This window comes from Mytilus californianus, unplaced genomic scaffold (genome assembly GCF_021869535.1).
Source record: "Mytilus californianus isolate M0D057914Y unplaced genomic scaffold, xbMytCali1.0.p SCAF_2, whole genome shotgun sequence".
In the NCBI taxonomy this organism is placed as follows: Eukaryota; Metazoa; Mollusca; class Bivalvia; order Mytilida; family Mytilidae; genus Mytilus; species Mytilus californianus.
The window spans coordinates 77,771,658-77,787,123 of NW_026262668.1; the positions used below are offsets into that span (position 1 = coordinate 77,771,658).

Sequence of the window (15,466 nt, forward strand, 5' to 3'; positions counted from 1 at the left end):
CTTGCTTTTATGTGATTGCTATGGTTAATTTGCCTCTATTTATGTAGATGGGGACAGAAATTGGTGTTGGCAGAGGCTGTAATGGAGAGAGAAAATTTGAGGTGGCAGCAAATTGATACTAGTCCTGACCGAAACGGCTTTTGATTGGAGAAAATTATGGACATAAAAATATTTATGCATGAAATTGAATATCTATGGCATATTTGTTACTTGCTTTAAATTCATTGAAAATTTTTGTGAATGATTGTTGAATGATGCCTTATTCAGACTGTTTTGTGCCATATTTTGCAATCTCGTTTGTTAATTGACATTCTTATGAAATTTGATATTTGCATTGACACAACTGTATGTTGCTTTTAATATGACAAAATCATCACTGCCATAATTTTATATATAATGACATATGCCACTTTTAGACCAATTTTAAATGCCTTTTTATATGCTCATTTCTGAATGATATCTTGCAAATATTTATTTATTATATGCAAAATGTCCATACAAATACTGCATAATTGAGAAAAATATAGATATTTTTATACACATGATTTTGTTCCTTTCAAAAGGTAATGCTCACTTGAGTTCATTGTTGATAGGATTTAACATCAGTTCAGTTACTCAGACATGAATAGATTTTACTTATTGCCTGAGTAACAGCTATAATGATAATCTTATCTCCAAGAGAAGAATTCGGTTTCCTGAAGAGAAAAGTAGTCATTGAACAGAGGCGACTATATCCTTACAAAGTCGAGGGTAATCTGCTATGGCCTTGTCATTTCTTCCATCTGTTAGTTCTTACATGTTACATAATACATGCTTCTGAATTGAGTATGACTTCACTGAAGTTTTCTAGGCTTGTATGGAATGGAATTACTACATGCTTGTTCACAAGATTAATAATGAGTTACTGTATAAGCAATTTTATACCTGCCAGGCAGCTATTTCTTGTTTAGTGAGTGTGATGTACATGGCACAACATTGTGTGCAACTTATTAATCCCAGAACATACCTGTTCAAATGCTTGATTTAAATAGGGTCATACAACCTGTACAACCAACTTCTATACCGAGTTATTTTACTAAAGATATCGGCTATTCCTTAGAAAAAGTGTCTTAATTGATAAACAGTCTTAAATTATAGCCCAACTTGTATTGCATTCACCTGGTCTACCTTTGTCCAACTAATATTTCAGTCCCAATTTTCTTGGTTACTACTGAATAGGACTAGTTCATGTTTGTTCAGTAGTTTGACAGTGATTGTAATGTGTGAGTACTAATCTGATTATAATCTGTCGGACACCTACTTACTGTTTGCCACAACTTTGGAAATGATTTTAGAAGGAATTTTATTCATCTATAGACTGGAATCTGGGTCTATAAAAAATTACAATAATTGTTTTACAAGTATCAATAAAATCACTATGGATTAATGGATTAATCCAGGCTACTCCCCTTTTCGTTCTTTGGATTCAAAATGAGCAATAGGGGAGATTTTATTCTGGCAAAGATGTTTATTGATAAGCTTTTGTTTCTGATCCTCAGTTTTACGTCAATATGTCTCCCATGCAATTTTGGCAGGAACTACAAATCTGAACTTCCTGAAATTTGGTATATGACTTTGTCATGTGAATATGCTATACCTTGCTATAGCTCAAATTACAACTTGTTAATGATGAAATTGGAGACGGACGTCTCTTCACTGTAAAGTCATTTTGTCACTCCAATAACTAGATTGGGTCTTAACCTCAGTAACTACATATGTCGGCAATATTTGGTATAGGGAATCATTCTGAAGCCAAAACAGATGTTGATGGCTTTGCCATCTTCAGTTGCTTGTGTTCCAGGTTAAGGTGTTGGGCTAGAACTGTGTATCAATATATTATATGCCACTAATATTTTGCAAGTGAACTCCCTGTTATGTAAACATGTTCTGACTGGTTTTTACGGCTACAATGTTCACCTCCCCTTGCATCTGTTATTGTACATTTTTCTTTTCAAAAAAATCCTCCTGCAACCAAAGTTAGTCTGCTCCATCAATAAGTGTCTACTAAGAAGTTTGTGGTTTTCGTCTAGGTTGGTCAACCAACATGGCCACCGTGGCTAAAATTGTACATAGGGTAGAACTGCAGGGTTTTGCTAATCTGTCGAAATATTAGCCATTAGACAAAAACTATCATGGTAATAATGTACAAGCTGTGTTTACCCTAAAAAGTTTTGATAATTTGTTGACATGCAATGTAGTTCTTGCCCCAGAAATATTGATCTTTTACTTTTTTGGCAGTTCTTTTCTATTGTTCGGGCTATAGAAAGTAGGAAAGAAGTGTGAACTGAAAAATTTTCAAGATTGCAAGTTCTAACTCCCTTCATATATTCCAGGAAATTATGAATACCCCATTTGGAGTTACTGCCCTTGAAATTTAAGGTTTGTATTATGACCTTGCCCTCGCAGAAAGAGCGTCTCGATCTCGGTGGCCTAGTGGTTTAAGTAGTTGAACTACTGTATCACTAGCCTGTCAACACTGAGGTTGCGAGTTCGAATCCCACACATGGCAGGTGCGCTCAACTCCCAATATCTTAATTTACTATGATTGTCAGTTTTCCTACAGATGGTCGGCGGTTCTCTTTGGTCACTCTGGCTTCCTCCCAACAATAAAAATCGACTTCCACGATATAGCACAATAGTGCTGAATGTAGCGTTAAACACAAATCAATCAATCAATCTTGATCAAATAATGTACAGTAGTATACCGATATCGTTCAAATGTGGGAATAAAACAAATATCTCGGGGTCTATTTTCCTAGAATGTGCATATGGGTTGCAACTATTGAAAGTATTGTGCACATGGTTTGTCACATTTTATTTTTGTGGCCCTTGATTTCAAAAATCAAGAATCACCATCCTTCAGATTTTCATAATTTCTGTCAAATATCTGTTTTTGACGCGCCTGCGACGAAAGTTGCGGAAAGCGAGACGTAGAGATTGCTTTGACAGCGACGGCGTCAACAATTGTAATGCACCAGGTCCAGTGACTTTGAATTAATTAGCCATTTTCAATGTTAAATTTTTTGCTTAAATTAGCTTGATAGGAACTACTTGTGATAGATCAATGATATTTTGTATGAAGTTGCATTACTATCAGTACATATCAGTTTGGCGAATATTTTGAGGCCCTGCCCCCTAGGCCATGGTTCAGTGACTTTCAATTAATTAGCAATTTTCAATGATAAGTTTTCTGCTTAAATTAGTTTGATATGAACTACTTGCGATAGATCAATGATATTTTCTATAAAGTTGCATTATTATCAGTACATATCAGTTTGATGACTATTTCAAGGCCCTGCCCCCTTGGTCATTGTCCAGTAACTTTCATTCAATTAACAATTTTCAATGTTAAGTTTTCTGATTAAGGTAGTTTGATAGGAACTACTTACAATAGACAATATTTTCTATAAAGTTGCATTACTGTCTGTACATCTCATTTTGTCAACCATTTCGAGGCCCTACCCACTAGTTAGTCCAGCGACTTTGAATTAATTAGCATGTTGCTGTCCATCAGATTGTCTTGATCTGAATTTTATTCCGACAGGCGAGACATATTTCTGTGTCAACAGTTTATTATATTTTGGAATTTTGTCGTACATATTAGCATTAGGGCTTGAAAATTCTTACAATTTTGTGCACACAGCAAAAACTGCCGAAGTAGCCTCATTTTGAGATCTTATTAAATTACTACGATATGAGTATCAGCTTTGCTCAAAAAGACATACAAATTGTATTTTACAAAGATGTTAATGTGGGCAAGATATATTTTTGGGTCGAGCTGTTACTAATACATATTTTAACCAAAAGTATGCGTGAAAGGGCCATTTTAGATCAAATACGAAAATTTGAAATGTTTTATCATCACGTGACTTCTGCACTTAAATAAATTTACTATTTTTATACGACCGCAAAAATTAAAAAAAATTTGGTCGTATATTGGTATCACGTTGTCGTCGTCCGGCGTCTGTCACAAGGTTTATAACCACTAAAGGAAGGTTGGGATTTATTTTGGGGGTTATGATCCCAACTGTTTAGGAATTAGGGGCCAAAAAAGGGGCCCAAATAAGCATTTTTGTAGTTTCCAGACAATAACTTGTGTTAAAGTGTATGAATCTCTCTGAAATTATACCACAAACTTCCATACAACAAAGGGATGGTAAGAATTGACTTTGGGGGGTTATGGCTCAAATTAGGTGCAAAAAAAAGGGAAAAACAAGGGTTTTTCTGGAGAAAGGACAATTGAGACAATTTAAAAGCAGTGTAAGGGAGGCAATCCAATTCAAATTAAAGAACACTGTTTTATTACCTCCCTTACACTGTTTGTAAATTATATATTAAGAAATGATGATTGTCTTGAGGTGATTAGCTGTCAATTTATTTTTAGCAGTTACTATTAATTAATATTAATTTTAGCCATGACTATGTATGTCATTTTATATTTTAAAACTTTTATGATGTATTTAAATGGGTAATTTTGGTTGCAAACTGCATTAGAAATTTTAATTGAGATACTGACCATATCTTGAGGGAAAGAATTATTTTGGGGAATAAGGGAAAGGGGGGAGGTGAAAAAAATTGGAGGGGGGACAATTTTTCTCATTTCAGAAATTAAAAGAAAATTTCTTCAAATATTTTTTTTGGGGGGTTAATATTCAACAGCATAGTGTATTGCACAAAAGCGAAAAACCAGGGTAAAATAATTTTTTTTTTGGTAGGGGGGGGGGTCAATTTGCAACAGCATAGTGTATTGCACAAAAGCAATAAATAGAATATAAATTCAAATCATATAACCAATTTGAAGTTCTTTAACTTCAGTTATTCTGTGTCAGAAACCTATTATGTGTCAAAAATTTAGTTACAATCCAAATTCAGACCTGTATCAAGCGTGAATATTGTGTCCATTTTGGCCCAACTTTTCAGGGTTGGACATCTGCGGTCGTATCCAGCTGCGCTCAGCGAAGCAATTTATTGCAAATTCAGGGGCCCTTACCATTCCACCTCTTTTACATACTATTCCTTGTTTAAGTAAGCCAAATTGCAATATTGCCTTGTATTTTAAGCATTTCAAAAATTTGGTAAAAAGAGGTCATTAATGCGTACAACAATGTAAAAACACATCTACGGGACACTAGACGAGTAGATCATCATGTGGGCTAATTTGTTTATTGTTTCTAAATCTGTAAATTAGATGCAGTTTAAAATGATTATCAGCCCGGCAAATAAGTCAAGTTCACCACATTTTACACCACCTGAATAAGCATAAATGTTAGCTTTGGAAATAAGAGATTTGACCCCTGAATAAGCATAAATGTTAGCTTTGGAAATAAGAGATTTGACCCCATCTGTTTTTTTTTTATGGGGAGGGGGGAAGGGGGCTAGGATGAAATTTGAAAAAAGGCAGGACAGGAGTTTTGAGTGAAAAAAGGCAGGATGAGCAACTTTGCAAAAAGGCAGGACCGAATAGAGTGAAAAATAAAAAGGCAGGACAGAGATTACGACTAAAAAAAATGCAGGACAAAATTTTTCATCCTAGCCCCCCCTCATAAAAATCAAATGGTAGCTCCCTTAAAAGGGTTTTTAGTCCCCTACCGACGAATCGAAGGGGACTTTAGGTTTGCACTCCGTCCGTCTGTCAGTCCGGCAAATCAGTTTTCCACACTTTTTCTTCATGCTTGAAGATATTGATTTGATATTTGGTATATTGTTTTATCATGACAAGTTACAGATCAAGTTCGAATTTTGTTTCGGTCTGATAAACTTGTGCAGAGTTATGGTCCTTGGACTTGGAAAATTCACTTAAATAATCAGTTTTCCGCACTTTTTTTCGTCATGCTTGAAGATATTGATTTGATAATTGGTATATAGTTTTATCATGACAAGTTACAGACCAAGTTTGAATTTTGTTTCGGTTTGATGATTTTTTGCAGAGTAATGGGTCTTGGACTTAGAAAAATCACTTGAATTATCAGTTTTCCGCACTTTTTTTCGTCATGCTTGAAGATATTGACTTGATATTTGTTATAAAGTTTACACCATGACAAGTTATAGATCAAGTTAGCATTTTGTTCTAGTACAATTATTTTTTAACCGGTAGGGGACTATGTATTGCCATGCAATACACTCAGAATGCTTGTTTAAATCTGTTATTGCTGATTTGCTGCAACCTATATATATATTACGTATGTGGAAAAGTTTAAACAATAGACGGATGTGTTTCTGTGTGAGACCGCAATTAACTGCTTGTCAAAGCACAAATGTACGATACAGTAGCTGCTAATTAAACAAAAAGAAGCAATTAATATGAAAATCGGTATGAACAATTGGCATGTATCTATACTACTAAAATAACGAGGTCCAATTTGTTAGCCGTCATGACGTAAACACGACGAATCAAAGAATTCAACTTTATATATAACTAATATAGGACAATGGTGTTGATTAAAAATTACGCCATTCCAGGTCCTTTTTTTTCCACATCCCCATGATAATTAATATTACCAATAATTAACAAGTTCCGGGTCGAATCCGAAACCGATACCAATAGTATATGTCACCTGTTACCTAATCTGTACGTTCCGCCTCTGTCAGGTGCACCACCAAACGGTATATTTGGGATTTGCTATAAACACGGGTCATAGTCAAAACTGAACTTCGTCATTATACAGGGATTGGCACTACGAAATTCAATCATTTTCACATATAGTTTCCAGTTGTAGTAGAAAACCAGGACGGGTTCAAACAAAGATTTTGAAAGCAGAGAACACTGTGCACCTTATAATCAGCATGACAATACGAATTCTAAAAATCCAGGCTAAAAGTAAGGCGTAGGTATTTTAATTCAGTCATGGACCTGCGATATCGCGGGCGTGTTCTAGTATATTTGGAAATGAATTATGGAAAAAAGCAAGACATATTCAAAAGTATATTGTTTGTAAATGCAAGTGCATGGCGTTAGTTAAACACATCCTAAACTGTTTCTCGCTAGTCAACTCCCAGCATAAATAAGTTTATGAATTGAGCTTTTTTGTATGCTTACAAAAAAAACCCTTTTTTATTACATCTGAACATTTTTGAAATAAATAAAAACCAGTTTTTATATAGATAAAAAGACGAAGTGATAAATCGCTTCTTATTCGTTTTGATATTTCTCTTATATTTTGTGTATGGTCTTTCATTGTCTTAACTGATTTTATGAAGAGCCGTTCAATTAATTTAATAATGTCCTGTTTTAAAGTTACTTGCTCAAAAGTGCCTTGTATATGTACTATGGTTTTTACACAAATATAGCTGAGTGGAATTCTTTTTAAAAGACGTACACGAATCATGGCAATATCCAGTCTGTTTTTAAATGATTTTTATATCTAACTAAACGAAATAGTTTAATTGTTCCAAATTCAGAATTGCTACACCAAATATTTCCATCTATATCAACGGCGACATCTGTCAGTGTTCCAAATCCGTCGGAACAGTTGGCTAAAGCGACACCCTTGATGTTACCATATGGATCCAACACGTGCAATGTGCCGTCTGTACAAGATATGATGAAATTCCCCGATGGACTACAACACATTTCGATTGGCTGAAAAATTCCATGTGTTTGAAATCCAAAAAGGTTTATTGGTGAGTTAAACATAGCTGTTCCACCATTATAAGTTGTTAGTTCGTCTCCATTTTCATGGTATATAGTTACAAATAATCTTTTCTGGTCGCTAATTGCGAATGTTTTACTTCGTTTATTAGACACTGCTAAGTGTGGTGAAAGAAAACTACTTTCTGTGTCTTTTTTCTCAATATTTCCAAGTACATCGCCACCAGCCGAATACATTCTGACAATGCCATATATTTCGTCTTCTTTGATATCACCAGGAGTATTTGCATTTGGACCACATATAATAATTTTACCATCTGATAATTCAGCGAGTCCATAGGGGAAATAATCCAATGTTGTAGCAAAATGCGACCAACCACCGCAGGTATAGCGCAGTATAAGACGACTACGTCTGAAAATCCCAAGAAGGTCTCCATTCTGAAGTTCAATTATACAGGTGCAAGGGTCAGGTGTTCTTATTTTCCCTAGTAAGTCTGTATTTGATCCAAACTTTAAAACAAAGGGTACCGTTTGAGGGAGAACATATGCCCCTCCCTTTCTTGAGGTAATGACAGAGTATACCCAACGCTTTCCTTTGTCGTTGGGTGGAACATCTAACTGAAAAGTTTTGGTCGGTTCACAAATATATTCAGTTCTGATTCCATCATTGAACATAAAATGGAACGGAAGACGTGGGTCGGGTCGATTATCCTCTGTTACCTCGCATTTGGTACTTGTCTTTTTTCTATGATCATATTGACGAAAACAAATCTTACACTTATTCTTAAAGCAAGTTGTACAATATGTTGAAATAGTTTTTTGTACACAAATTTCACAAATATTGGGTGGTCTTGAAATTTGTACGAAGTAATTTGTAAATAAATCTTGAAATCCCATTTTTGGTATACTGCATATGTTCCGACAAAGAGGGCATATAATTTGATTTTTATCCATTATCGAATCTTTATCTGTAGTAGTTAACTTTTCATTTGAAACAGTTTTTTGTTGATCACAGTAATCCTTTAAACAACGGAGACAAAAGGTATGTTTGCACGGCAACAGTTTTGGCATTATGAAATTCTCAAAGCATACTGGACAAGAGTCGCGATCTTCCATCATTCCTGAAAGAAAAGAAAAATGTGTTAATGAATTAAAGGACATGTTCAAGGTAACGTTCTGTTTATCGATATCCCAGTCCGTTGATCTACGTTTGTATGAAGTTTCATAGGAGAAAATCCGTTGATTGATTAGTCTACTGGTCCATAGAGAGTAATTTGTAAAAAGTTGATACAAGGTTTGTAGAATTCTCAATTTCTAAATTTCTCAGTAACATGGTTCATCATTACGAAAAGAATATCGATGAATTCAAGTGTTACGTGTTTGTTATCTCTGAATTGAAATGAATGGCGACAAGAGACTCCTTCATATCTGCATTACAGTCCTTTCGACAATAAAAAAAAAAATTGAAGAGAAAAGAAAAAAAATGAAATGTGCACCAAAATATGACAATAGTACTGAAAAAAACCTAACGAAGTTGATGCATGATAAATGTTTCCTGTGCAAAGAATGCAAAATGCAATATATTTTCATAAAATTACAATTAAGATCCGTTGATGAATAATATACATCTAACTCACGGTTCGTTGACAATTTGTAATTATCAAACGTTCGAGAATTTAATACACCTATCTTTTTCTTTCATTTTTAAAGTGATTAAGTCGGTCTATATCATGAAAAACACATACAGACATAACTGCAAGGAAGTCTGTTAGTTTGACTTGGGTTTCCAAGTAAATTGTCAATCTCTAATTCCTTTATGAAGCAGTTAATGTAAATTAAATAAATAAATGTAATTAACTTGGACTGAATCCATTGGTATTTTGACAAGTCTTGTTTCCAATTTATGGATTTAGGCTCACGGTATATTTTTGGTCATTTGGTTAACATTGCACTTTTGTTAAAAACGTTCAGTTAAACTGATTTTAAATTTCAATGAAATTTTTGCCAATAATTGCGTAAGATCTTATTTAAGTTTGGATTGAAAGCACAAATGGATTCATGATTCTTTTGTCCACTCGTTTCTCCCTTTTTCACCTCGTGAGTTACCTGTTGCATCTGCCGTACAAATAACCGGAGCGTTGCCTATTGCATCTGCCGTACAAATAGCCGGTTTGTTACCTGTTGCATCTGTCATACAAATAGCCGGTATGTAACCTTTTGCATCTGCCGTGCATTAGCCGGTGTATTACCTATTGCATATGCCACAAAAAAAGGCAATACTTACAGTACAGTGCATTGTTTTGATAAAAACTCTGAAAAAGATTTTGGTGTTTGTCATTAGTAACAGTTAGATGTACTGCCCTAAGCGTCTGTGTGTCGATGTAGAGAGCATCGGGTTATAACACGCGCTTCATATGTAACACAGAGTCCACGTATTTTGAGTCCGGATCCCACCTATGGAGCTCGAAGTCCTATAAAGGGAGCCTTATGGTTGGAGCCAGAAGCCCAACTTGGCACACTGCTTAAAAGAGCCCGGGTCCATACTGTGGAGCCCGGAGCCAATAAAATATGAAACAGGAGCCAACGCAGACCCCGTGTTATCCCCTAAATAGCCATTTGAATGAAAGTTTGTAAAAATAAAGGTCAAAATGTAGCCGTTTGTATTTTTATGAAATAAATACAATTAGAATAACAAATCATAGGGAATGACTTCCATTTGAACACCCCTGTTTTAAACAGTAAGCAAAATATACAGGTAAAAAATGGGGGTGGGGGTCATAGTCCAGTCTAGCTACTAAGTGTAAACGAATCGAATCCGAAATACTTACCAAATAAGTTTAAAACTGAAACCAAAACAAGGTGATTGGAATTTCCAAGTTAGATAACCCCTGTTGTAATTAGATTAACCTTTAATGTGTCTTATTTAATGCAAACAAAAATGCATACAGTTTTTTTTATTTTATTCGAATTTAATTCAAAAATACCATCTTTACAAATGGACATTATGAAAACATATTATTTCTTTTTTTCGAATCAATGATGTCATATTTCTATATTTGATATTTATTTTTACTTCCTTCTACTTAAAAGGTATGGTTTCAACGACAGTAGTACAGTAAAACTTTCACGAAACTTTTTACTAAAAATCAGATTTTTTTTCACTGTTTGTCGCTCGTGAAAAGATCTTATTTTAATCAGATTGGTCATGTATAAAGTAGCCTAGTCACTGAGCTTGAAACAAGAATAGCCTTAGAAACATGATTATTTACTATGATTAGCTGGCTTTGAACTAGATTTCAGTACTTGTGAGTAATCTGTGTCTTCAATATTATTTTTAGTTGTTTTTGTGCTTTGTGTCTGTCCCAAGTCAGAAGCCTGTAACTCAGTGGTTGTCGTTGTTTTTTGTATATCATATTTTTTTTGCCTATTGTTTTTAACAAAAAATAGGCCGTTGGTTTTCTCGATTGAATTATATTTTTTCATTTCAAGGTCTGTTATCTTTTTGCCCTTATCCTTTATACAGTATGGGTTTTAATCATTGTTGATGACCTTTAGGGACTTATCATTTTTTACCTGGGAGGGGGCTGGTCATTTGGAAATCAAACATATAAAATTTTCTTGCCCCCCCCTAATATTTCACTATTTTTATTTGATCCCCCCTTAAAACATTTAAAAAAAATGTGATCCCCCCTCTATTATACCAGGAACATACATATATATTAGATATTCTGTTCCCAGATTAAACATCCCAACATTTTGAAATGGAAAACACTTGTCATGTTATTTCACGGAAATATTGCAAACATGAAATATTCTCAGTGGAATGAGTCTCAAAAAATATTTTTGAGGGAAAATTGCCTTGAAATAGGGCTCTTTCCAAGAAAAATTAGTAGGTGCTTCAATGGGATGCTTTTTCTGACTTTTTTTCTAGTTCCCTATATTGGGCTAAATAAGAAAACTTGTTCATCAGTATATATTTTGTAAAAAAATATACAGTAAAAAGTAAATGTTTTTTTTGAAACAGTAACAACACTTTATTTAGTAAAAGGGATCTGCATGTGTTTAATATATGCCCTTCTATTGAACGCTGCGTAAAATTAAGTTTACGTGAGGCCTTATTGAAAACTCCATTTAGTCGATAAACTTTTATATGGATAATTCATTCAGCTTGAACAATTCAATTACATATTTATTGTCACATATCTCACATTTCTTCTGGTGTTAGTAACCCCAAAATTTTGATGTAGCCTAAAATGTACAACTTTTGATGGAATGAGAGCTATAATTGGACCCAAAAGGATCTAAGTATAATGAAAACAAAAAGGTACATAAGTGGTTTTTATCAACTTAGAATAATCTTTTGTATCATATTCATTTGTAACTATTTTTATGCAGATAAGTTGAATATTTGATCATTCATTGGTGGATTTATTGGTCAACACTATATTTTTTCATGATGCAGCGTGATTTGGATTTTTTGGAACAAATTTTGCACAAATCGTTGTAGATTTCGTTTTAATTTATTCTAAATTTCTCTTTAAACTATTAAGCTGGGTGATTATAACAAAACATGGCTGTAATGCTTGAAATAACCAGTCAAATATAGAATCAAGGTGGAAGAATAGTTATCAAAAGGGCTTGAATCAATTCGACCAAGAAAGGAATTAATGTTAAAAAAAACTCTCTGCTTTTGATTTTTTTTTTAAACGGGAGCAGTTTAGATGGTGAAGAATTTTTACAATAAAAAATCCAAGTCTTCCATGCCAAAATCTAATGCGCTTGAAAAGTCAGATGAAAATCAAAATCAAGCAGAATCAGACTCTTATGAAGCTCTTGAAATGCAAGGTACAGGAGATGACGCTTGAAATAGAATCTTCAGGCCATTTGACATTATAACTGTTAAGCTTTTAGGTCCTGAGGGTTATGTTTATGTGTGATCACTAAGTGAACTAGATTTTATCAGTTACATATACAGTACACAAATTATTATTTATATATGGTTATGAAATAAATTTGATCAATGATGGTAAAAGTATATTCTCATTTGACTGTTGTAATGTTCTTCTAAACATTTTGTCCCTTGACATGTTTGAAGCATGCAAACTACTTATTTCCATGTGCAAAAAAATTTGACCCCCCCACTTTGAATTTATAAAAAAATTGAACCCCCCTTTTCAACTTACAGAAAAAAACTTGACCCCCCCCCCCCTACATTTTGACCAGCCCCCCTTCCCAGGTAAAAAATGATAAGTCCCTAATAGTTGCTTACATCTAAGTTATTTGACCTCTGAATGGTGGATAGTTGTCTCTTCTTATTTTTATATACGTTTCGCACTATAACAGACAAATGTTTACACTATGTGATAAGCTTTAATCAACCCGGGCCTAGAAAAGCTATCAATAAATTTAACAGAGAACATCAAATATATCCCATCATACAACAGTTACACAACATCTTAACTGATAAAAATATACTACCGAAGAGAACCACTGGAGATTCCTGACATTGGAAAGACACAAACATGTGATGGGGTTTAATGAGTTTTTCTTCAGATCTCAACCCCTCTTTGTTTAAAAAAAATGAACTGTTAATATACATGTATATATAGTTCCATATATTTCTACGCCTTGCTATATACCTTTACGTCTTGTTCTGTCGTTTTCGTTTTTGTTTTTGTATTATATTACTTTGTTTCCTTGTGCTTTTCAATTATTTATAAGTAATATAAGTACTTGTGTTTATGTCACTTTGTTTTTTTTCTTGTGTTTTTGTTTGTCTGTTATGTATAGGATGGGCTGTCGAAGCTTTATGCTAACGAAGTATCCGTTTTGCGGATATGGGATCACACGTCCGTTAAATGGTTTTTACTTATTCCTGTGTAACTATAGTATACAGTTGTTATTTTTTTCGTTGTAGGTAATGGCAATATAATGAGTGACGAAAATGTATGTTCAGTGTGCTATGATACATTCAAATTTCCCAAAATGCTACCATGCAAACATTCATTTTGTATATCATGTCTTCACGAATTTTTGGGAGGTTTACAAGATCAGTCAAACTTAATATGTCCGTTATGCAGGGAACCTTGTTATGTACCAGAAAAGGGATTTACCGACTTCCCAACTAATAACTTTGTTCCAGTCGAGAAACCACCCAAAGTGTGTCAAGAATGCCATAAACTACCCGTGTACCAAAATTGTTTTTTATGCAGTACAGTTCTGTGCAAAAAATGTAATCGAATGCATTCGCATACTAAACATGCAACCGAACGAATACGCGGTGACGACAGTGACGACGAAAACATCGTCAGTCTTCCTCCACATTTACATTGGCATCTTATGCATCAAAATATGAAGACTGAGTTTTTATGCAAACAAAATTCTATGTTTGTCGGCGAGTTTCTTCCTATTGAAGAAATCAGAAAAACTGTCCGATCTATGGCATTTTCAAGAAATGGTGGCGTTTTTGTCAGACTGGATAAGAACGAATTTCTCTTAAAGTACGACAAACATGGGAAAATAATGGACAGAATTCCGTTGCCAGCAGAAGCATCAACTGTACTGGAAATAAAGAATGGATGTATTTTGCTCGCACATATAGGGGCTAAGGTTGTTGGTTGTTACAATCCACCCAAATTTCAAGTCTTTGCAAGAACGCCAACTTTTCATCCGATTGGTTTAGCGGAACTTCAAAATGAAAACATTGCGGTCAGTGGACCAACACATCTATGCAATGCAGAGTGTAAAGATGGTGACTGTGAGTTGTCAAATAGTAGTCCTGGTGTTCTGCACATTTATACAACACAAGGAAAGCTACTGCAAGAAATATCCAAAGACGCAATGGAGTATATCTTTAAGTGCCCGACTCAAATGGCTTCCAGTTATAAGGCTGGAACCATTGCTGTATGTGACACTAAATTTCATAAAGTTATAGTACTGGATTACGACGGAAAAGTGAGAGGATTGTATAAAGGCTGGAGAAAATTGCCGTTCTCTCTATTTACGGACGGAGAACCATTCCTTCCTCTCTCCGTTTGCACAACTGCAGACGGAAATTTTATCGTGGCTGATATTTATAAAGAATGTTTACATGTCCTTAGTCCGCTTGGAAAATTTATAGGCATTATGCGCGGTGAGGAAGGTGACTCTTTAATAGAGAGCAGTGCTTTATGTGTCGATTCCGAACAAAACATTTGGGTTGGTCACCATTCCCAAGGAACAATTACAGTTCTTAAGCCTAGTCGTCTGAATAATATTTTTGATCAGAGGCACTTTCCCTTCCTTCATGGTGAAGAACTCCGATTACCATTGTTTCCTGAACTTAATCTTGACGGGAACTAGATGACATGTCTTGGTTTTGACTCTACAATAATTAGCCCAAACAAGTAATTGTGTACATGTACTTAAATATGTTCATAGAGACATATATTTCATTCATTTTTTGTTGTTCTATGCGATAAAGTAATGTTGTTGTAGATGAATCAAGTATATATTTATATATTGAAAAGTTATAAAATTTGTCCACGCTGTGCATAAAACAGGACAAAAATAAGACTGAAAAAAGATTTTTTTCCTATATAAATATATATTTAAGTTAAAAACTTCCATTTAAGCCCGACCAGCCGTTCATCCGTGGCTCTTTCCCCCCCCCCCCCCCCACCCCCCCCCCCCCCCCCCCCCCCCCCGATCAGTTTGTTTTCTGCAGCTCCTCCTCAATATATAAGATATGTGGTTAGATTTGATTTATAACTTTATAGTTATGTCTAAAGTATTGTGATTTTAGTTAAGAAAACGCCGGGTATACGCCAATGAGACAGACACCCAACAAAGCAATCAACA

General features: G+C 34.6%; 2 protein-coding genes across 2 annotated transcripts; one reads left to right on the plus strand and one right to left on the minus strand.

Moving 5' to 3' along the window:
- Window positions 1–6,946: 6,946 nt before the first annotated feature.
- On the minus strand, window positions 6,947–10,503 carry LOC127728243 (uncharacterized). Its single transcript, XM_052235514.1, has 2 exons — window positions 10,456–10,503; window positions 6,947–8,748 (listed from the first exon to the last, which is right to left on the minus strand). The coding sequence occupies exon 2, from the start codon at window positions 8,744–8,746 to the stop codon at window positions 7,361–7,363; it is 1,386 nt and encodes a 461-aa protein (XP_052091474.1). The 5' UTR covers window positions 8,747–8,748; window positions 10,456–10,503; the 3' UTR covers window positions 6,947–7,360.
- A 212-nt stretch (window positions 10,504–10,715) lies between these two features.
- LOC127728242 (uncharacterized) lies at window positions 10,716–15,220 on the plus strand. Its single transcript, XM_052235513.1, has 2 exons — window positions 10,716–10,932; window positions 13,545–15,220. Exon 2 carries the CDS (start codon window positions 13,559–13,561, stop codon window positions 14,966–14,968), a length of 1,410 nt encoding a protein of 469 aa, XP_052091473.1. The 5' UTR covers window positions 10,716–10,932; window positions 13,545–13,558; the 3' UTR covers window positions 14,969–15,220.
- Window positions 15,221–15,466: the final 246 nt, after the last annotated feature.